The following is a 24,364-nucleotide window of genomic DNA, read 5'->3' as shown; positions in this document are numbered from 1 at the left end:
CTGGAAACTAAAACATATAAAAAATGGTTGCAGGAATTGGATATGACTAGTCTAGAGAAAAGAAGGCCTGGGGGTGACATAATAGCAGTCTTCCAGCATTTGAAGGGCTGCCACAAAGAAAAGGGAGTCAACCTATTCTCCAAAGCACCAAAAGGCAAAACAAGAAGCAACGGATGGAAAATAATCAAGGAGAGAAGCAACCTAGAACTAAAGAGAAATTTCCTGAGAGTTAACAATAAATCAGTGGAACGATTTGCCTCCAGAAGTTGTGGGTGCTTCAACACTGGAAATTTTTAAGAAGAGATTGGACAGCCATTTGTCTGGAATGGTGTAGGGTCCCTGTCCCTTCCAACTCTATTATTCTGTAGTCTGAAGTGAGATCCTGAAAACATTTCATAGGAAGCACAAAGAACAGTAAGCTAATAGGATAAAGGTAGTACAGGAAGTCCTCATTTAGTAACCACAATTGGGACCAGCAATTTGGTTGCTAAGCAAAGCACGTGCTAAGTAAAATATAACAATTTTCCGATCTTTTTTCAGCTTTCCATTTCTTTGACAGTCCTGTGATAGCTGTGAAAGGGCAGACTGGTTGAAAAGTTAATTTTTCATCGCTGTTATAGCTGCGAACAGTCACTAAACGTGACAGTCACTAAATGATTACAGGTAGTCCTTAGGTTATAAAGGCAATTGGGATCACAATTTCTACGATCCCCATTTCTGTTACTAAGTGATGTGATGTCATATCGTGTGACCACATTGTTCAATGACGGCAATCCCACGGTTCCAGTTGCTGTCATAACTCCAGGACCACACAGGTCATTAAGCAGGAGGAGGTGGGAGCCCCAGACAAGCTGACTGATTGGTCCACAAGTGCCGGAGGAGGTGCTTTAGAGCATGGGCAGGTGGGCAGGTGGGCAGGTGCCACAATGGAGTAGGGGGATTTTGACAGCACTTACTATGGAGCACTGGTGGGCGAAAAAGCAGTGAATCAGGAGCAACTTCTGATGTCCTGCCAGCTTCCCCACTGATTTTGCTTGTGGGAAGCCTGCAGGAAACATTGGAAATCGTGATCATGTGAATGCAAGTTGCGGAAAAGTTGTAATCATTAAGCTGGCATCAGGAGCCCAGGGACCACTGTAACAGCTGCAGTTTTACAGACAGGGTGTAAATCCTGTTCAGTGCCTTTGTAACTTTGAATGACTGAACGAGTGATTGTAACTCGAGAACCATCTGTACCTGTATTAAAATAGGATTAATGGACACCATCACCCTGATAACTTATAAGTAAGGGTGTAGGTCTATATATATGTTGTATATAGTATGTTTAAAGGTATGTTATGTATGGAGTAGGGGGATTGAGAGGAAGCAACTAAATTTCATTTTTAATGTGTGCCATTGTGCCTACAGGGGAAAAATGACAATAAAGGTTATCTATCTATCTATCTATCTATCTATCTATCTATCTATCTATCTATCTATCTATCTATCTATCTATCTATGATGTAGTTCACATCACAGCACATTTCCCCTCTATAAGAGTGGGTAGATTTGCAAATGAGAGAAACCTTAATGACTGGAAATAAATATTCCCAGGACAGGTTGGATCATATATACGGTACATCCTAAGCTGCACTCCTGCAACACACTTAACCTGGTTACCAAATAAACTCCTTTTCTAGGTTTGGACAACCCACTCTCCTTAAATTGAATTAGCAGGCTAGATATGCATGATACTTTCTGCCTCAGATGTCAATCCTGGTTAATCCTACCCAGATTCAATACTGTAAAAATACAGGTATAAGAGCCTTAAAAAATATAAAACAACTTCCACCTTTGATCCCTTTTATCCTAGTGCCAATCATAAAATCTCATGGCTGGAAAGCTTTTTTTCCCCTGACAGAGCATGGACAGCTGCTGCAAAGTTTTATTAATCAACAACTTTGTTACATGAATACTACACAAGTATACAACATAAAGCGTATTTCAAGATATAATTGTGATCATGACGCCAGGCAAAAACCGAACACAGCTCACTGGTGGGTAAAAAACTGTTTGCCAGGCAGAAAAAGAACGAGAGGTAAAAATTTATCTCCATCTAGAGTGCAATTTAAAAAAAAAACAAAAACAGAAAATGTAACCCAACTAAAATCATCCATATATTTTCATTTTTAAAAATGCATTTATTTTGCACCATTTCTGAAAAAAGAAGGGGAGGGATTAGAAAAAACACACTTACTCTTAGAACAAACAATGATTAAGTGAACTCAGAAAGTGCACAATACAGGTAAATCCTTGATTCACAACACAACCGAGCCCCGAATTTCTGTTGCTGAACAAGACAGTTTTGCCCCACGTTAGCCATCTATTTTGCCACGGTTGTTAAATAGATCCCTTAAATTAAATCTAGTAATAGAACCAACGTTTTTCCTTTAAGAGATAACCACTCACACAACCTCCAATCACTTTGATTCTATTCTTTAACCGCGTAAAGGTAGCCCCACCGAAGCAGGGCCTCAAAAAATTAATGAAAACTCATAAATGTTCCTCTCCACGGAAATCTTTAGTAAAAGGCGAAAGATTTATACGATCTGAAGAGAAACCAGAGTATGCTTCAATATCGCCGCCGACACCGAGCCCTACGGCGGCGGTTAACACTGAGGTTACGGCGTCCCGCGCGACCGCGCCCAAATACGTGACCGTGGAATAACAAGGCGGCTTTTTCGAACATTCCCGCCGGTTCCAGAACCGGGAGTATCGCACGGAGCGAAACGGGGCATGCATCGCGGGAGAGTCGCAGGCTTTCCTCTCCGCAAAGCATCACGGTTGAAGCAAATGCAAATGAAGCTCCTCAATCTTCCCGCCTCCCCCGCCCGGTTCGGATTCCCTTTGGTGCTTTGCTGGCGGTAACCCAGGTAACCCAGGAAGATTGAGGAGCTTCATTTGCATTTGTTTCAACCGTGATGCTTTGCGGAGAGGAAATCCTGCGACTCTCCCGCGATGCATGCCCCGTTTCGCTCCGTGCGATACTCCCGGTTCTGGAACCGGCGGGAATGTTCGAAAAAGCCTTTTTGTTATTCCACGGTCACGTATTTGGGAGCGGTCGCGCGGGACGCCGTAACCTCAGTATTAACCGCCGCCGTAGGGCTCGGTGTCGGCGGCGATATTGAAGCATACTCTGGTTTCTCTTCAGATCGTATAAATCTTTCGCCTTTTACTAAAGATTTCCGTGGAGAGGAACATTTATGAGTTTTCATTAATTTTTTGAGGCCCTGCTTCGGTGGGGCTACCTTTACGCGGTTAAAGAATAGAAAAGAACTATGAGGTATTGTGGCTCTTTAGCACGTGTGGTGGTGTTCCTGGTTATGGCAGTTTATTGATCATTTGCATAAATGTTGCTTGATGCGTGGGAAAGGAGATTCTCTTGTGTGTGTGTTTTACTGCAGGATAGTCCATGATTTACAATAGTTCGTTTAGTGACCGTTTCACTTACAACAGTTCCTTTAGTGCAGGGGTGTCAAACTCACCATGCCGTGTGACATATACGACACATCCTGTGGGCCTGCAGTTTAACACCCCTGATTTAGTGACTCTTTGAAGTTATAATGGCACTGAAAAAATCAATATGATCATTTTTTCACACTTATGACTGTGGCAGTGTTCCTGTGAGCAGGTGATTTACATTTGGCATGCTAGACAACTGGCTTGTATTTATGACGGTTGCAGTGTCCAGGGGTCATGTGATCCCCTTTTGCGATCTTCTGACAAACAAAGTCAATGGGGAAGCTGATTCACTTAACAGGTTAACAACTGCGGTGGTTCACTTAACAAATTTGGCAAGAAAAGTCGTAAAATGGGGCAAAACTCGCTTAACAAATTTCTCACCTAGCAACATCAATTTGGGGCTCAATTGTGGTTGTAAGCTGAGGACAACCTGTACTTGTGTACCTGACTTACCGGAAAATCTAGGAATTGTCTTGCGTCTTTGCATTTGGCTAGATATCAAAGGGCTAAAGTTTCTCAGTGGAACATGTGGACAAACAAAGCAATAAAGCAAAATGGATTTGCTTTTCTATACTTTTTTTGCTTTTTTTTTTTTTTTACAAAAAAACCCGATTGGGTAAAATGGATTCATTTAATGGCTATGAGGTTCATTTAACAACCGTCACCAGAAATGCTAGAAAATCAGGTCTGGTGACATGGCGACTCGTATAACATCCATAATTTATGACCATAATTCCAAGCACAATTATGGTCGTAAGAAGGACTACTTCTAGATTGGGTTTAGATAAAGAAATTCATCAATACTGGCAAGTTTTTCTTTAAAGATTGGAATGAGCAATCTACTGGAAAATGTGGGTAGAATCGGGACTGTGACTTTAAAAGCAATTGCTATGCAACAGTTTCTCCAGCAATATCTCCAGTGGCAGCGTGTTCTAATAGGACAACATGAGCCAGATGTTTTGAGATGTTTTCCTCCTTGATTGGAATTTGTACCAGAAGGAAACCTATATTAACATACTGTATCTTCATCCAAAGCTCAGAAATATTTTTAAAATGGACATTGCTGGCATATTTCAAACATGGGCTAAAGAACAGGAACCTCCAATAAAGTGCCATCATTGGATTCGGGTCCTTAAGAATGATAACAGGGTGCAGATGGTCTTTGATTTACAACCATTTATTTAGGGACTGTTCGAAGTTACAGCACTGAAAAAAGTGACTTATGATCGGTTTTCATGCTTACGACCCGTTGCAGTATCCCTCCAGTCACGTGATCAAAATCCAGACGCTTGGCAAGTGACTCATATTTGTGATGGTTGCGGTGTCCCCGGGATCACATGGTCCCCTTTTGCAACCTTCTGACAAGCAAACTCAATGGGAATTCACTTAACACCTTTAACAACTGCAGCGATTCACTTAACAACTTGGCAAGAAAAGTCATAAAAACAGGGAAAAACTCACTGTCTTGCTTAGCGATGGAGATGTTGGGCTTCATTATGGGTCACAAGCCGACGTCTACTTGTCTCTACACATCTGAGATAAATGTTGATTCAACAGAAAATCCACTTATTAGTGACTGCTAAGAGTTGAGCACAACCTAATGGCATGTAATCAACCGTCAGAAATATATTGTCAAGGATTGGGGTGGGGGGTGAGGGGGCAGAGAGGCTGCCTAGGTAACAACCCAAGAAGAAAGAATCAGAACAACAGAGATGAAGGGACCTTGGAGGTCATCTAGTCCCAACCCCCTGCTCAAGCGGGAGATCCTATGCCATTCCAGACAAGTAGTTGTCCGATCTCTCCTCCAGTGATGGAGCACCCACAACTTCCGGAGACAAGCCACTGAAGGCAAGGAACCCTCAGTGGCTCAACGGTCAGAGGAAGAAACTAAGGAAGGATCCATCCTAATGGAATGGGCAGTTAACATATGTGAAAAATTGGTAAGACTCTGTTAAGGGAGCCTTACAATAAAGCAGAAATAGCTAATCTTATCACGTTTATTGTCTGGGAAGTAGAGGGCTGATATGTATTCAGAGTGTATTGTCTTATATATTTTATAAGGCAGGGGTCCTCAACCTTGGCGACTTTAAGACTTGTGGACTTCAACTCCCAGAATTCCTCAGCCAGCAAAGCTGGCTGAGGAATTCTGGGAGTTGAAGTTCACAAGTCCTAAAGTCGCCAAGGTTGAGGACCCCTGTTATAAGGTATATAATAACTATTGCAGTGTCTCTGCAATGACATGACTGCAATTCGGGCGCTTGCATTTACGACGGTCACTGCTTCCCAGGGTCATTGGTGACCTTCCCAGTTGGCTTTCGACAAGCAAAGTCAACCAGCTGGATTCACTTAATGACCGTAAAAAGAAAGGTTGTAAAATCAGAGGGAGTCAGCTGATGACTGAGTTAACATAGTTTAGTGAAGCAAATTCTGGTCCCTATTGGTGCTTTAATTCAAGGATTAACTTGTAGGTGAAAAACGTAACAGAAAGGTACAGTATAGGGCAGGGGTAGGCAACCTCGGCTCTTTTATGACTCATGGACTTCAACTCCCAGAATTGGAGTTGCTGACTCAGGAATTCTGGGAGTTGAAGTCCATGAGTCATAAAAGAGCCGAGGTTGCCTACCCATGGTATAGGGCAGGGGTCAGCAACCTGAAACAGTGAAAGAGCCACTCGGAACCGGTTCCCTCACAAAAGGAAAAACTGGGAGCCGCAAAAAATGTGTTCACATGCGTGTACATGCGTGCATGCGCAGAACAGGGTTTGACTGAAGAGTGGAGCCAAGGCGAGATATGCACCTACCCTGCATATTTGAATTGATTGGTTGAACTTTTTTAGTCCCATTTTTTTGGGGGGACTGCACATGGCAGAGGAATGGGAGCCGCAGGAGACGACTGAAAGAGCCGCATGCGGCTCCGGAGCCGCGGGTTGCAGACCTTGCTCAATAGTAGTAACTGTCAGAGGGATCTTGAAGTCCCAGTGGACAATCACTTAAATAGGAGCCAGCCGTGTGCTGCAGCTGCCAAAAAAGCCAATGCAATCCTAGGCTACTTCAATAGAGGGATAGGACCAAGATGATGTGAAATGTTAGTGCCACGTTATAATGTCTTGGTAAGATGACACTTGAAAAACAGGTAGTCCTTAACTTATGACCACAGTTGAGCCCAGAATATATGTTGCTAAGTGAGAAATTTGTTGAGTTTTGCCCCATTTTATGACTTTTCTTGCCACACTTGTTAAGTGAACTACTTCAGTTGATAAGTTAGTAACCCAGTTGTTAAGTGAATCCGGCTTCCCCATTGACTTTGCTTGTCAGAAGGTCGCAAAAGGGGATCACGTGACCCTGGGACACTGTGTAACTGTCATAAATATGAACCAGCTGTCAAGAATCTGCAACCCTGGGGATGCTGCACGGATCACAAGTGTGAAAAATGGTCATAAGTCACTTTTTTCAGTGCTACCATAACTTCAAACAGTCACTAAACAAACTGTTGTAAGTCGAGGACTAACCTGTATTGCATCCAAGTTTGGTTGCTATGATATAAAACAGATGAGATTCTAGAAGGAGTGCAGAGAAGAGCAACAAAAACAATTAAGGGGTCTGCTGGATAAATTGTTTGATGAACGATTAAACCGTTAAAGGAAGTTAGGTATGACTATTTATTTATTTATTATTTATTTGATTTGTATACTGCCCTTCTCCCTAAGGACTCAGGGCGGTGAACAGTGACATAAATAACAGAATGCACAAATACAGATATTGAAAACAAATTAAACCCTAGCCCTGGGGTAGGCAACCTTGGCTGTTTTATGACTTGTGGACTTCAACTCCCAGAATTCCTGAGCCAGCATGGCTCAGCTTGGAAACCTCTCCCTTTCCCCTCAGCGTGGCTGGCTCAGGAATTCTGGGAGTTGAAATCAATGAGTCATAAAAGGGCTGAGTTTGAAGACCCCTGCTCTATATACATTTTACAAATAAATATCGATTATTGTTCCTTGCACCAATAGAAAAACAAATGCAGAGGTATTTTAACCACCCTAGTCCATTGAGGAGCTTATCCCCCACCCCCTTTGGGATCCAGTCAAATGCAAAACAATCCCTAGATCAGGGATCTTCAAACTTGGCCCTTTGGGAACTTTGTGGACTTCAACTCCCAGAATTCCTCAGCCAGGGTGCCTGGAGTCCACAAGTCATAAAAGTGCCAAGTTTGAAGACCCCTGGTCTAGATCATCTGCTAGGTCGGCTACAGTATTGTGCCTGGCTGAGGAATTCTGGGAGTTGAAGTCCACAAGTCATAAAAGTGCCAAGTTTGAAGACCCCCTGGTCTATGTCATCAGCTAGGTCAGCTACAGTATTAAAAGAAACGTAAGACCCACAATAGAGATCAAATTGCTAACATATGCTGGATCATGGAGAAAGCTAGAGAGTTCCAGAAAAACATCTACTTCTGCTTCATTGACTATGCTAAAGCCTTTGATTGTGTGGATCATAACAAACTGTGGCAAGTCCTCAAAGAGATGGGCATACCAGACCATCTTATTTGTCTCTTGAGAAACCTATATGCGGGCCAAGAAGCAACAGTGAGAACTGGACACGGAACCACTGGTTGGTTCAAAATTGGGAAAGGAGTCCGGCAAGGCTGTATACTGTCGCCTTGCCTATTTAACTTATATGCAGAGCACATCATGAGAAAGGCAGGGCTAGATGAATCAAAAGTTGGAATTAAGATTGCCGGAAGAAACATCAACAACCTAAGGTATGCAGATGATACCACTCTAATGGCAGAAAGTGAAGAGGAACTAAAGAGCCTCTTGTTGCGAGTGAAGAAGCAGAGTGCAAAACTTGGGTTGAAACTAAACATTAAGAAAACCAAGATCATGGCATCCGGCCCTCTCAATTCCTGGCAAATAGATGGGGAAGAAATGGAGGTAGTGACAGATTTTATTTTCCTGGGCTCCAAGGTCACTGCAGATGGGGACTGTAGCCAAGAAATTAAAAGACGCTTGCTCCTGGGGAGGAAAGCCATGGCAAATCTAGACAGCACACTAAAAAGCAGAGACATCACCCTGTCAACAAAACTGCGTATAGTCAAGGCGATGGTCTTCCCAGTTGCAATGTATGGCAGTGAAAGCTGGACCATAAGAAAGGCTGAGCGCCAAAGAATTGAAGCCTTTGAACTATGGTGCTGGAGAAGACTCCTGCGAGTCCCTTGGACCGCAAGGCGATCAAACCGGTCAGTCCTAGAGGAGATCAATCCTGACTGCTCTTTAGAAGGCCAGATCCTGAAGCTAAAACTCAAATACTTTGGCCACCTCATGAGAAGGAAGGACTCACTGGAGAAGAGCCTAATGCTGGGAAAAATTGAGGGCAATAGAAGAAGGGGACGACAGAGAATGAGGTGGCTGGATGGAGTCACTGAAGCAGGAGGCATGAGCCTAAATGGACTCCAGAAGATGGTGGAGGACAGGAAAGCCTGGAGGAACATTGTCCATAGGGTCGCGATGGGTCGGAAACGACTTCGCAACTAACAACAGGACCCCACAAACCACAATTAAACCGCAAGACTGAAAGAAAACTCACCTTTCTTTACTAACTCTCAAGACAATAGACTGCAAACGTGCAATAATTGGCAGAAACACACACGAATCACACTTTAATTTTGTTCTATTCTTTAACCGCGTATAGGCAGCCCCACCGAAGCAGGGCCTCAAAAAATTAATGAAAACTCATAAATGTTCCTCTCCACGGAAATCTTTAGTAAAAGGCGAAAGATTTATACGATCTGAAGAGAAACCAGAGTATACTTTTCCACCTTTCCCGAAGCGACCGTTACGGTGTCGAGAGTTACTGAGGTCACGGCGTCCGACATTAATACGGGCGCAACACGTGTCACATGGTCTAGAGGTATAGATTTCCACGGTTCCCGTCGGTTTCAAGAACGGCTCGTTCGCACGAAGGGGAAAAAAGAGCAAAAATCACGAGGTAGCCACGGGGGGGGGGGGAATTTTCTGCCTCGCAAAGCATCACGGTTGCAAGTGAATGCAAATGAAGCTGCTTTATCTCCCCGCCCAGGTCGGTTTGATTGCATTCAAAGCGGAGTCACGTCGAGTCCCATTCGTGGTGCAAAATGACGTTACGCCAGCGCGGCTTTCTATTTTTAATCGACTACCGGTATTCCCACAACCTTGCAAATGTGGATTTTGTACTGCAATAGCTTTCCCTGTCTGATTTTATCATGGCAGCCGTGGTTTGCGTCGGATGTGAGCCCCAATTCTCATTTCCTGCAAAAAACAAAAAAAAAGGCGCCTCTGCTTTTCTTGCAGGACCGTCGGCATATGCTCCGCAGTGTTTCTTTCCATCTCGGGCGCGTTACGGCACTCTGCTCGTGCTCAGAAATCCTCTTGCCCTAATCTTCAAATTGCAAGACAGGTTCAAATAGAAAGAGCTTCTCCCCTGCTCCCCGAAGGAAACCCAGTTCGGATTAACTAGATCTGCTTCTCCCGAGCCATCGAAACTGCGCGATTCTGGATGAAACGTGTAACGGTGATACCCGTTGTCATCGGGGCACTGGGAACTATGTCCCAAAACTTTGCAAAACATATCAAGAAATTGCAGCTTCCTGCAATAACTCCAGCAAAGCTGGAGTGTTCAGTTGACTGTTCCATGTTTATTATTATTATTATTATTATTATTATTATTATTATTATTATTATTATTATTATTATTATTATTATTATTATTATTATTATTACTATTATTATTATTATTATTTATTATTATTACTATTACTATTATTATTATTACTACTACTACTACTACTAATAATAATAATAATAATAATAATAATAATAATAATAATAATAATAATAATGAAAGAAAGAAAGTTGGAAGAGACCTTGGAGGTCATCTAGTCCAACCCCCTGCTCAGGCAGGAAAGCCTATAGTATACCATTTCAGACAAATGGCTGTCTAGTCTTAAAGACTTCCAGTGTTGGAGCATTCACAGCTTCTGGAGGCAGGTTGTTCCACTGGTTAATTGTTCTGTCAGGAAGTTTCTCCTTAGTTCTAGGTTGCTTCTCTCCTTGATTAGTTTCCATCCGTTGCTTCTTGTCCTGCTTTCAGGCGCTTTGGAGAATAGCTTGACTCCCTCTTCTTTGGGGCAGCCCCTGAGATACTGGAACCCTGTTATCATGTCCCCCCCTTGTCCTTCTCTTCGTTAGACTGCACATACCCAATTCCAGCAACCGTTCCTTAAATATTTTAGCCTCCAGCCCCCTAATCATCTTCATTGCTCTTCTCTGTACTCTTTCTAGACTCTCGACATCTTTTTTTACATGGTGGCGACCAAAACTGGTTGCAGTTTCTGCAAGAAAACAAGCAAGCTCAGAGAGTATCAGGGATCCCTCTTGTCAACCCTGAGCTACAAATATTCTCCTTTATTAGAGGAAGAAGGGAGGGAGGGGCGGATTTTTCCAGCTTTTTTACAGTATTATAATGGGTTACACAGTCGGCCAGATGTTTAGGCCAGATCGAGTCCTTCCCAAGGACCTGGGATAGCCAGATGTTGTTTGATGATCTTAGAGGGGTCACTGCAGGATGTCAGTTGCTCCAAGCAAAGTTGCCTTTTGCCATTGACTCCACTGAGTCCTCGACTTACGACCACAATTGAGCCCAAACTTTCTGTTGCTAAGTGAGACATTTAAGTGAATGTTGCCCCATATTAGGACCTGTGCTGCCACATTTGTTAAGCGAATCACGGCAGTTGTTAACTTAGGACAGGGTGGTTAAGTGAATCTGGCTTCCCCATGGACTTTGCTTATCAGAAGGTCACAAAAGATGATCACGTGACCCTGGGATGCTGCCACCGTCGTAAATGTGAACCGGTGCCCAAGCGTCTGAATTTTGTTCATGTGACCAGGGGGATGCTGCAAAGGTGTTTTAAGTGTGAAAAACGTTCATAAAGTTGCTTTTTTCAGTGCCAGTGTAATTTTGAACGGTCACTAAACAAACTCTTGTAAGTCAAGGACTACCTGTAATGTGGACTGTATCAATGCAGATGGTGTTCCCGTGATGCTTCAGTTGTTTTAGGATTGCACCCAAAGCACCTATAATTATTGCTACCACCTTTGCTTTCTTTTGCCTTAGTTTCAGGGGTAGGCCACCTTGGCTCTTTTATGACTCCTGGACTTCAACTCCCAGAATTCCTGAGCCAGCATGGCTCAGCTTGGAAACCTCTCCCTTTCCCCTCAGCATGGCTGGCTCAGGAATTCTGGGAGTTGAAGTCCACGAATCATAAAAGAGCAAGGTGGCCTACCCCTGATCTAGGGCATTTCAGTGTATTAGTTAAGCATTACCTCAGGGATAGGCAACCTTGGCTCTTTTATGACTCCTGGACTTCAACTCCCAGAATTCCTGAGCCAGCATGGCTCAGCTTGGAAACCTCTCCCTTTCCCCTCAGCATGGCTGGCTCAGGAATTCTGGGAGTTGAAGTCCACGAGTCATAAAAGAGCCAAGGTGGCCTACCCCTGATCTAGGGCATTTCAGTGTATTAGTTAAGCATTACCTCAGGGATAGGCCATCTTGGCTCTTTTATGACTCCTGGACTTCAACTCCCAGAATTCCTGAGCCACCATGGCTCAGCTTGGAAACCTCTCCCTTTCCCCTCAGCGTGGCTGGCTCAGGAATTCTGGGAGTTGAAGTCCACGAGTCATAAAAGAGCAAGGTGGCCTACCCCTGATCTAGGGCATTTCAGTGTATTAGTTAAGCATTACCTCAGGGATAGGCAACCTTGGCTCTTTTATGACTCCTGGACTTCAACTCCCAGAATTCCTGAGCCAGCATGGCTCAGCTTGGAAACCTCTCCCTTTCCCCTCAGCATGGCTGGCTCAGGAATTCTGGGAGTTGAAGTCCACAAGTCATGAGGGGGCCAAGGTTGCCTACCCCTGCCTTAGTGTTTCTATTTCTAATTGCAGGTTTTTATACTTTGTGATCTTTTTCCAGTTCTTTCTCTTCTATTTTGCTGTCTTCAGGCATTGCAACATCCCTTTTCCAGACTGTTATTATTATATGTCTAACCGTGTTGCCGGTTCTTTAGCTGGTGTTGGCTTTCATTCACATTAAGTTCTTCCCAAGAATCTAGGATATCTTTATGTACGGCATAGTAGAGGTGGTTCCCGACTTACAGCCGTTCATTTAGTGACCGTTCAGAGATACAACAACACTGAAAAATGTGACTGAAGACCATTTTTCACACTTAATGACCGTTGCAGCATCCCCGATGTCATATGATCAAAATTCAGACAGTTAGCAACTGACTCATATTTATGACAGTCGTAATGGCCCGGGGGAGGGGGGTGGTGTCACGTCATCCCCTTTTGCGACCTTCTGACCATCAAAGTCAACCGGGCGAAGCCAGATTCACTTAACAACCGTGTTACTAACTTAACAACTGCAAGGATTCACTGAACCACTGTGGCAAGATAGGTCGCAAAATGGGGCCAAATTCACTTCACGTGTCTTTCTTAGCAACATAAATATGGGGCTCAATTGTGGTCGTAAGTCGAGGACTGCCTGTATTTGAAAATCTCACAACATTTTAACCTGCTCATTTTCAACTTATTTTCATCTCTTGTATTCCCACCCATTTTCAGTGCTGGCACCTGATAACTTTTACAGATGTTCGAGTGAGTCATTCTGGCGTCTTATGTTAGATGTTGTTTTTATAATGAGCTTTTGCAGTTATTCTTGCCCGGGCTGAGCGTATGACCTGCTTCTTCTTCTGCCTCTTTGCCCTAACTGTACTTGCAGCCCTGAACATCTGGTGGATGGTCCAGGCAGCTAAATCTGTTGCTAAAAGACCTCAGAGATTTCTCCTTCTTGCCCGACTCTATATTACTTTTTATCTTGATCTGGCTCTGTTTAATATTCAGGCTGAACAGCAGGAAAGAAACGTTAATTCAATCATCTCTCCAAGCTAAACAAGCGTCCAGATCTTGGAAGAAACCCAATGCCAGTTTGCAAACACTGGAACCATGAATCAGTTAGCTCAAAAGAAAACTGTTGCTGGAAAAATAAAAGTGGAATTAAAATAAAAGCATTGGGGCTGGCTTGTTTTGCAGAAATCGCCTCTTTCCAATCCAGGAAGATTATCTCCTGCCTTGAACCCTACTTATGAGCTGTACGGGTAATCCTCAATATACGACCACAATTGACCCCAAAATTTATGTCGTTAAGTGAGGCAGCTAAGTGAATTTAGTCCCAACTTTTCTTGCCACAGTTCTTAAGTGAATCACTGCAGTTGTTAAGGTTAGTAACACGGTTATTAAGGGAATCTGGCCTCCCCATTCACTTTGCTTGTCAGAAGGTCACAAAAGGAGATCACGTGACCCTGGGACACTGTGTAGCCGTCATAAGTATGAATCAGTTGCCAAGCGTCTGAATTTTGATCGTGTGACCGTGGGGATGCAGCAACAGTCCTCATTGTGAAAAATGGTCACAAGTCCCCTTTTTCAGATCTGTTGTAACTTTGAATGGTTTCCAGTCGAGAACTAGCTGTACTGAAAAGGCTCTAATAAAAAGATTAATCTGTAAAGTGGGAATACAGGTAATCCTCAAGTTATGGCCGTAAAAGAGCCAGCCCATCAATGGACCTCACTTGTAAAGGTCTTGAAACCAACCTTGGTTTTATGACCTTCTTTTGCAGTGGTCGCTAAGCGAACCCCATGGTCATGAAGTGGCATGATTTTGCCCAAAAGAGGAAGTATATGCCAGTTGTCACCAAAAATATCATAAGTGACTGTCAGGTGAGAGTGGGCTGCTGCAAACAGCCATCGATGAGGCCATGTTACTGAGCGCCCAAAATGGTCATGTGATCTAGTCCCACCTGAGGCATGAAAGGCAGTTGGGTGACTTTGAGCTAATCAACAGGGGACAGTGAGTTCTAGACCTGCCTTAGCCACAAAGGCCAGCCTGGTGACTTTGGGCCAATCACTAGGAGACGGTGAGTTCTAGTCCCACCCTAGGTACGAAAGGCAGCTTGGTGACTTTGGGCAATCACCAAGAGACGGTGACTTCTAGTCCTGCCCTACTCATGAAAGCTGGTGACTTTGGCCTTCTCTCTCTCTCTCTCTCTCTCTCTCTCTCTCTCTCCCCCTCCGTGTGTGTGTGTGTGTGTGTGTGTGTGTGTGTGTGTGTGTGTGTGTGTGTGTCAGCAGGAAGAGGAAGGAATATTAAGTATGTTTGCTGTCTTGAGTTATTTATAAAAATAATAAGAACAAGATTAAAAAAGCCAGAAAGATAGAAAAAGAAAGGAAGGGTAGAAAAAGAAAAAAAGAAAAAGAACAAAAGATAGGAAACAAAGAAAGGAGAAAAAAAGGAAAGGAAAAAGAAGAAGAAAACGAAAGAAGAAAAGAGAAAAGGAAAGGAAAAAGGAAGGAGGGAAGAAAGAAGGAAAGGAAAAAAAGAAAAGGAAAAACGAGAGAGAGAGAGAGAGAGAGAGAGAGAGAGAGAGAGAGAGAGAGAGAGAAACGGATGCTCTGCTTTGAAATACACATCTTGGCAAGACAACATTTGAGTCAATGAGTGGACCACACCTGTGGGTTCTGCACCATTTAGATGCCAATGTGCCTCAAGCCACCCATAACCCACTTTTCCACAAAACCCAAGTTTAAGCCAGCCTTCTTGCCCAGCATTGACTCTGCAAACTGCAATTCAGATTTTTCTGGACCGATGCTTAGTTCCTTTCCGTGCAGTTTGACCTTGGACTTCAAAAGACCCCATGGAACAAACAGCCACAAATGGATCTAATTGGGTTTGAAAATTTCAGAGCACAAATGGCCCACAGCTGTTGTTCGCCTTGGAACCCATTCAGCCTTGGAGCCTCAAGCTCCAGCAGCAGAAGTAGCAGTGCCAAAAATACAGTTTTGGTCATCCAGCGGGTGTTTGCAGAGATGAGTTTCCTGTGCCTTTGCTCTCTTCAGTGGCTGAATTTGGGGAGAAGCAGGGGGGGGGGCAGAAATGCGTGGCTTGCTTTAGTGAAAAATTGGATAGCTTCAGGCATTTTCTGCTAGGAATGTTAAGGCAGCCAGGTGGCCTTTGATTGAAAACATGGAACAGATCCCTGTTCCTTTTCATTAGGCAGAAACTGTTCAAGGAGCACATCTTTAAATAAGTAAAAGGTAAAGGTAAAGGTTCCACCGCACATGCATGCTAGTCGTTTCCAACTCTAGGGGCCGGTGCTCATCTCCGTTTCAAAGCCGAAGAGCCAGCGCTTGTCCGAGGACGTCTCCGTGGTCATGTGGCTGGCATGACTAGACGCCAAAGGCGCATGGAACGGTTACCTTCCCACCGGAGTGGTCCCTATTTTTCTACTTGCATTTTTACGTGCTTTCGAACTGCTAGGTTGGCAGAAGCTGGGACGAGTAACAGGTGCTCACTCTGCTACATGTCACTCGGGATTCGACCCGCCAAACTGCCGACCTTCTGATCGACAAGCTCAGCATCCTAACCCACTGAGCCACCGCGTCCCTCTTAAATAAGTAAACATACATTTAAATGGGATTTTTTGTTACCGGAATATCGGGTGAGGTTGTTGAGGCTTTTTAAATATACAAAATGATTGGGCCTAAAGCACTGTTTCTGAAACTTGGGCACTTTTAAGATGGGTCAACTTCAACTTCCAGAATTCCCTAATCGGAATGGCTGGCTGGGGGATTCTGGGAGTTGAAGTCAACCCATCTTAAAAATGGTCAAGTTTCAGAAACAGTGCTTTAAGAGAAAGCAAACCTACTTATTTATCTTTGGTGGATATCAACCAGGATAACATTTCATTTTTCTCTCTCTCTCTGCTTTCAATTTTTCCATTTACACCTCAGCTGCATAGTGGCATAGCTATAGCCTCCTTCCTCTTTTAAGTTCTCCCATCAGAGACAAGCACAAATCATATATTTTCCACTAAACTGTCTCTCAGTTCCTCTGAACATGCAAATCACAGCCAACTCAGCAATCCCTGAGAAATATTTTAAATCTAGGCAACTTGATATATCTCTGGTGGATTTTTTTTCCCTAGCAAACATTATTCATTTTATCCTATGTTTTTAAAATGCTCTTTTTAAAAATGCAGCAATGCTTCTCATATTTTTAATTATCTTAAATATCTTGATATACAGGTAATCCTTGACTTACGAGCCGAAAATTTCTGTTGCTAAGTGAGATGGTTGTTCAAGTGAATTTTTGCTCCACTTTGTGACCTTCTTGCCGCAGTTGCAAAGTGAATCACTGCGGTTGTTAAGTTAGTATTTATGACCGTCGGAGTGTCCCCGGGGTCCTGTTCCCGTTTTGTGACCTTCTGACAAGAAAAGTCAATGGGGAAAGCCAGATTCACTTAACAACCATGTTACTTACTTAAGAACTGCAGTGATTCACTTAACAACCGTGGCAGGAAAGGTCGTAAAATGGGGCAAAATTCACTTCACAACTGTCACACTTAGCAGCAGAAATTTTGGGCTCCATTGTGGTCATAAGTCAAGGACGACCTGTAAAAAAGCTTCTCCAGCCCAGTCAAATGGAAAGTCTTAGGATCTTGTGAAAATTATATTCTTCTAACAGGCACTGACAGGGAATCTGCAGCCCAGCACTGCAAAGCATGTGGGAATCCCCTGTTTTCTTTTTCCACCAGTTGCTCACTTGATCTGTTTGCTCTTTTTCACTTCCCATCTGAGCAGAAAAGTTTGCACCAGCAGGGGTAGGCAACCTCGGCTCTTTTATGACTCGTGGACTTCAACTCCCAGAATTCCTGAGCCACCCACACTGAGGGAAAAGGGAGAGGTTTCCAAGCTGAGCCAGGCTAGCTCAGGAATTCTGGGAGTTGAAGTCCACGAGTCATGAGGGGGGGCCATAGTTCCCCCATGCTGGCTCAGGAATTCTGGGAGTTGAAGTCCACAAGTCATGAGGGGGGGGTCATAGTTCCCCCATGCTGGCTCAGGAATTCTGGGAGTTGAAGTCCACAAGTCATGAGGGGGCCATAGTTCCCCCCCATGCTGGCTCAGGAATTCTGGGAGTTGAAGTCCACAAGTCATGAGGGGGGGGTCATAGTTCCCCCCATGCTGGCTCAGGAATTCTGGGAGTTGAAGTCCACGAGTCATAAAAGAGCCAAGGTTGCCTACCCCTGCACCAGTACATCTCTAGATGTTAGGCCATAAACAGAGGTTTCACACATGTGCACACGCAATTCCCCAATTCACACAAAACCAGACGGTTTGATACTATGTAATCAGGCTTTGGAAGCGATGCTATGGGACCTGTGCCAACCAGCCGGGACAAAAATCATGTTTCCACCTCATTTAGGGAAACCGTACTAACAAACCTGGGAAAAGGCAGAATTGTTGGAACGGTACCCAAATCTTTTGTGTGGCCGTTTTCAAACGCACTGCTGCCGAATGACTAGTTTTCCAAAGCACAAAGATTTCATTCATCCCTCCGGGCTTTCGCAAGATGCTCTCAGTCACAATGAAGTAGTACATTCTTGCATACTCTTTTAAAACAAGCTTGTGTTTCTGGAACGTAGAATTGGAAGGGACCTTGGAGGTCTACTAGTCCAGCCTGCTGCTCAAGCGGAGAGACCCTATGCCAGAGACATATGAAGAATAGCTGTCTTTTTATGGAAGTTTCTTGCCATTAACAGTCTTCCTTCTATTGCTCCAATGTACAATTGAAACTAAAGAGTATGTCCAAAGTACCTGAAGGCAGGAGAAGAAGCAACAGGTGGAAACTAATCAAGGAGAGAAGCAATTTGGAACTAAGAAGAAATTGGAACAACCTGCCTCCGGGAAGTTGTGAATGCTCCAACACTGGAAGTTTTTAAGAAGAGATTGGACAACCATTTGTCTGAAATGGTATAGGGTTTCCTGCCTGAGCAGGGGGTTGGACTAGATGACCTCCAAGGTCCCTTCCAACTCCTATTCTATTCTATTCTATTCTATTCTATTCTATTCTATTCTATTCTATTCTATTCTATTCTATTCTATTCTATTCTATTCTATTCTATTCTATTCTATTCTATTCCATATTTTCTATTCTATTCTATTCTATTCTATTCTATTCTATTCTATTCTATTCTATTCTATTCTATTCTATTCTATTCTATTCTATTCTATTCTATTCTATTCTATTCTATTCTATTTCTTTTCCTTGCAAATCACCCAAAGTGGCATATAGTCTGCATGAAAGCACATCCCAATAAAGTTGCATTCACAACGGGTAAAACGCTTCTGATCCTCAATGTTTGTCATTAGAACAACCTTCAACAGCAGCTTATTAATTAATTAATTAATTCCTCCAGAATTAAAAAAAAGTACTCAATCGGAGGATCATTTGTTTTTTGCAAGCCTAACAGCTATGTCTGGGACTGAGGCCTGCTGAGAACTAACCTTAGGCTGGCTTTCTACGCTAAAGTCACTGCGGTTGTTAGTAACACAGTTGTTAAGTGAGTCAGGCTATCCCATAGACTTTGCTTGTCAGAAGGTCGCAAAAGGGGATCACATGACCCCGGGACACTGCAGCTGTCATAAAAATGAATCAGTTGCCAAGGGTCTGAATTTTGATTACGTGACCCTAGAGAGGCTGCAACAGTTGTAAGTGTGACAAATGGTCATAAGCCACTTTTTTCAGTGCCATTGTAACTTTGAATGAACCGTTGTAAATAGAGGACTACCTGTAGTTAATAATAAAAGTTGGAAGGGATCTTGGAGGTCATCTAGTCCAACCCCTGCTCAGGCAGGAAACCCTTTATACCATAGTTGTCAATGGTTCTCTTATTTGCAGTTAGGAGGAAGATTAAAAGTAAAGAAAAGTGGTGAAAGTCACGTTTTTCAAGGCTGTTGTAACTTTGAACTGTCACTAAACGAACGGCTGTAAGTTGAGAACCACCTGTAGAACTATTACAACTGGATTTCAAGAGTTCTCCTTTATTGAGTTCCAAGGTTTCCATTTTTTTCCTTCCGCAAAGCATCCAAAATGGTATGGAAGGAAAACTTGAAAATAATACACTTCATCATTGTCTGTCTCAAATCCAGTCCTAACAAGGTTGTGTGCAGAACGGGTAAAACGCTTCTGTGTTTAAGTATACTGTATTTATTTTGTTTTATCATAAAAAAAATAAAATTCAAAACAGAAAAACACAAACCAAACAATCAAAACAAAGCATACATCCAGCACTCACAACAACAACAAAATTGGTGTACACAAAAGGATTAACGGTGTCCCAGATATCAAATAAATTTAAGATTCAACATATAAAATCCACCCCAGCTGGATGCTAAAAAAATAAAATAAGATAAAATAAATAAAATGAAATGAAATAATAATAATAATTCTAATCCCCTTTTACAAATATATCTAGACCTATCTATCTATCTATATCTATCTATCTATCATCATCATCTATGTATCTATCATCTATGTATCTATCATCTATCATCTATCATCTATATCTATCTATCATCTATCTATCTATCTAAGCTATCTATATCTATCATCTATCAATCTATCATCTATGTATCTATCATCTATCATCTATATCTATCTATCATCTATCTATCTATCTATCTATCTATCTATCTATCTATCTATCTATCTATCTATCTCTATCATCATCTATCGATCTATCATCTATGTATCTATCATCTATATCTATCTATCTATCTATCTATCTATCTATCTATCTATCATCTATCTATCTATCTATCTATCTATCTATCTATCATCTCTATCATCATCTATGTATCTATCATCTATATCTATCTATCATCTATATCTATCTATCATCTATCTATCTATCTATCTATCTATCTATCTATCTATCATCTATCTATCTATCTATCTATCTATCTATCTATCTATCTATCTATCTATCTATCTATCTATCTATCTATCTATCATCTATCTACCATCTATCATCTGTCTGTCTGTCTGTCTGAAACACTTCTGACCACTCAAGTTTTGGTATTAAAACGGCCCTTAAAAGTATCTTGCCATTAGTCCCTTGCTATTAAACAAAAAGAAGGAAATCCCTCATTTTTGCAAGCCGAACTATCACATCCGTGACAAGGAGCCTGCTGAAGTCTAGCCAGGTTAGCTTTCTAGGCTAAACTGGCTCAGGAACGGTTTGCGTGCCAGGGTTTGCTTTGAGAAGCGAACCCAAGATGATTAATCCCAAGTAAAACAATTAACTTACAGGACGTTTGTTTGCGGTGAAACCTCGGGAACGCTCTCCAGCATCAGATGCATGCATCTCACTGTCGTCCTGAAACACAGACATCGGCTGGGACAGAAACTGGCTGAGAGCGGGGTGGACAGGACAAGCCAAACACTTGAAAAGACCACAATTGTGCTCAGCATGGTATTTGCTGGAATGGGACGTTTCTGCAATTTGGATCGGCAAAAAAAAAAAGAGGCAGGCAGGAATTTCTCAACTTTAAGAGCTAGCAGGGAGGAGGAGGAGGAGGAGGAGGAGGAGAAGGAGAATACATACACACATAGACATATGCGCGCACGCACACACACACACACACACACACACAGACACAAAAACACATATGTTTCCTATTAAGTTTGACAAACCCCCTTCCACCCTCCTGGCTTAAGATGCTCATATAACATCTGAGAGTGCAACAGGCGATCCTAGTTGGCCTTCGTAATCCATTGCAGTTTGTGGTTAATTTCGCCCTCGGCAATTTGCCACAACATCAGCGGGGATTCGCTTTCCCTTGGTGACTGGGAGATGTTGATTGTACAATCAAACAATGGCGCGTCGCAAAGAGACGTTGCAGGATTTTGGTACGGCCAGTCTAGAGAAAAGAAGGACGAGGGGGGGGGGGGACATGATAGCAGTCTTCTAGTATGTCAGGGGCTGCCCCAAAGAAGAGGGAGGCAAGCTATTCTCCAAAGCCCCCGAAGGCAGGACAAGAAGCAATGGATGGAAAGTGACCAAGGAGAGAAGCAACCTCGAACTAAGGAGAAACTTCCTGACAGTTAGAACAACTAACCAGTGGAACAACCTGCCTCCAGAAGTGGTGAATGCTCCAACACTGGAAGTTTTAAAGAAGAGACTGGACAGCCACTTGTCTGAAATGGTGTAGGGTCTCCTGCCTGAGCAGGGGGTTGGACTAGATGACCTCCAAGGTCCCTTCCAACTCAATTTTGATTCTGATTCTGAGAGTGTGAAAAACAGATGGCTGTTTTTAGGACAAACAGCACAGGCTCCATTCTTATCTCCAGAACGAGGTTTATTTTCCCTTATTGTTGCCTTGTACATGTAATACACATCGCCCCCCCCGAGTTACGATCATAATCGAGCCCCACAATTACAGTCATAGGTTGTGATGGCTGTAAAGTGGGCCACCACATGACTGGACCTAATTTTACGATCTCAGTTGTAAAGCAAGTGCATTGGTGAAACGAACACACCGGTTATTATGCAAACTTTTGTGTGTTAAAAGGGGGGCTGTTTTGCCGAAAAATGGAAGTGCATCCTGGTCTCTGGTAAAGCTGTGGTAAATTGCGGTCATGGGACTGTGGGATGCCACAAACAGTGGTAAATGCAAGCGGGTCGTGAAGCACCCAGAATGGGATCGCATCACCAAACGTCAAATCTTTGAAATGGGGGGGTCTCAAAGTAGCATTGTGGGGGCCTCCCTCAGAATTTCAAATGGTTGCTAGGGGACTTATTGAAAGTCAAGATTTACCTATGCATAGTGAGTGTTTGAGGTTACGCTGGCACAGAAAAAAGTGAAATATAATAATAATAATAATAATAATAATAATAATAATAATAATAATAATAATAATAATAATGATGATCATGATGATGATGATCATGATGATGATGATGATGATGATGATGTTGGAAGGGACCTTGGAGGTCATCTATTCCACCCCCCTGCTCAGGCAGGAAACCCTCTACCATTTCAGACAAATGGCTGTCCAGTCTCTTCTTAAAAACTTCCAGTGTTGGAGCATTTATTGCTTCTGGAGACAGGTTGTTCCGCTGGTTAATTGTTCTAACTGTGAGGAAGTTTCTCCTTATTCTAGGTTGCTTCTCTCCTTGATGAGTTTCCATATGTTGCTTCTTTTCCTGCCTTCTGGTGCTTTGGAGAATAACCCTCTTCTTTGTGGCAGCTCCTGAAATATTGGAAGACTGCTAACGTGTCACCCCTTCTCCTTCTCTTCATTAAACTAGACATACCCAATTCCAGCAATCGTTCCCTATAAGTTTTAGCCTCCAGTCCCCTGATCATGTTTGTTGCTCTTCTCTGTACTCTTTCTAGAGTCTCAACATCTTTTTTACATCGTGGTGACCAAAACTGGATGCAATATTCCAGGTGTGGCCTTACCAAAGCATTGTAAAGTGGTATTAACACTTGACGTGATCTTGATTCTATCCCTCTGTTAATGCAGCCTAGCACTGTGTTGGCTTTTTTGGCAGCTGCAGCACACTGCTGGCTCATATTTAAGCGATTGTCCACTAGGACTCCGAGATCCAAGAGAGGACTTCCAACTGGTCCTCTCACTTACGACGATCGCACCATCCCCATGATTATGTGATCCAAATTTGGGCACTTGGCAACCGATATAGGGTATGTTATGACCGTTGCAGTGTCCTGAGGTCACCTGATCACCATTTGTGATCTCCCCAGCCGGCTTCTGGCAAAGCAAAGTCAATGAGAGATGCTGGATTTGCTTAACGACCACATGATTCACTTAACGATGGTAGTGATTCGCTGAACAACCGGCGTGAAAAAGGTCATAAAATCGGGGGCAGCTCACTTAGCGCTTGCCTTGCTTAGCAGTGGAAATGCTGGGTCCAATTGTGGTCGTAAATTGAAGACTAACCTGCATTGCATCTCCATTTGGATACTAATGGAAATGCTATATTTATCCTTGGATTTTCTTCAGAGTTTCTCAATTCTTTTTTTTCTCAACTCTAAGGCCTTCATTTTCCCCCCTTCCTCAGAAGCAACGGATGGAAACTAATCAAGGAGAGAAGCAACCTGGAACTAAGGAGAAACTTCCTTACAGGACAATTAACCAGTGGAACAACCTGCCTCCAGAAGTGGTGAATGCTCCAACATTGGAAGTTTTTAAGAAGAGACTGGACAGCCATTTGTCTGAAATGGTAGAGGGTTTCCTGCCTGAGCAGGGGGTTGGACTAGATGACCTCCAAGGTCCCTTCCGACTCTGTTATCCTGTTATTCTTCCTGAGCAGAGGCTGGCTACAGAAAGCTAATGTAGGGGCTGAATTAAATCCGATCTGGATTAAATCAGAGCTCAGTTTAGGCTCAGCTTAATTTATACCCTAAGGGACCGAACGAGTCAATCTGAATTTTCGACGGGGGGGTGGGTGGACTAGAAGACCTCCGAGGTCCCTTCCAACTCTGTTATTCTGTTCTTCTTTTCCTCTGCGCTGCCCCACAGCAGACGAATCCCTCCAGCTGAGGCCCAGATGGTGCCAGCGCAGACAACCACCCATCCTAAATGAGACAGGATTATTCACTCCTGGCTGATTTTTAGACATAAACTAACTCTAATTAAGTGTAATTGTCAAAGAACCTTGCGGGTTGTAGAAGAAGCGTTAGACATGTCTTTTTGATGTGTCTTTTAATCTTTATCTGGGCTTGGGGGCACACAGTGGAGGAACATAAGGCCAGAGAGAGTGAAGAAGAGAAGAATTCCTACTGGGAGGTGTTCGTCTTCTGATGAATTGCTAACTCCTTTGACCCTTGATAAATGTACTTGATTAGATCAACTGCCAGTTCTTTGACACTATATTTAACATTTAGAGTTTCAGGATAACTATTCCCTGTACATCT

General features: G+C 43.0%; 2 protein-coding genes across 5 annotated transcripts in view; both read right to left on the bottom strand.

Annotated features, from left to right (window-relative positions):
* LOC308665715 (peroxidasin-like) overlaps positions 1 to 20,916 on the bottom strand; it is a 70,964-nt gene extending 50,048 nt beyond the window's left edge. Inside the window, exon 1 of the mRNA XM_081323880.1 lies at positions 20,731 to 20,916. Within this exon, the coding sequence (XP_081180006.1) occupies positions 20,731 to 20,894 (164 nt within the window). The 5' untranslated portion in view covers positions 20,895 to 20,916. The remainder of the gene's footprint in view (positions 1 to 20,730) is intronic.
* Positions 4,683 to 24,364, bottom strand: part of PCMTD2 (protein-L-isoaspartate (D-aspartate) O-methyltransferase domain containing 2) — a 66,099-nt gene continuing 46,417 nt past the window's right edge. For 2 of the 4 annotated variants that reach the window (XR_014025920.1, XR_014025921.1), the window contains one exon: positions 14,078 to 15,481. The gene's annotated coding sequence lies outside the window, so the exon portion shown is untranslated. Of the gene's footprint in view, positions 5,035 to 14,077; positions 15,482 to 21,617; positions 21,708 to 24,364 lie in introns of those variants that run through there. The other 2 variants (XR_014025919.1, XR_014025922.1) reach the window with 2 other exon arrangements.

This window comes from Vipera berus, assembly GCF_964194415.1.
Source record: "Vipera berus genome assembly, chromosome: 3".
NCBI classification, from domain to species: domain Eukaryota; kingdom Metazoa; phylum Chordata; class Lepidosauria; order Squamata; family Viperidae; genus Vipera; species Vipera berus.
The sequence above is the reverse complement of the archived record's forward strand: the minus strand, read 5'-3'. Positions and strand labels throughout refer to the sequence as shown.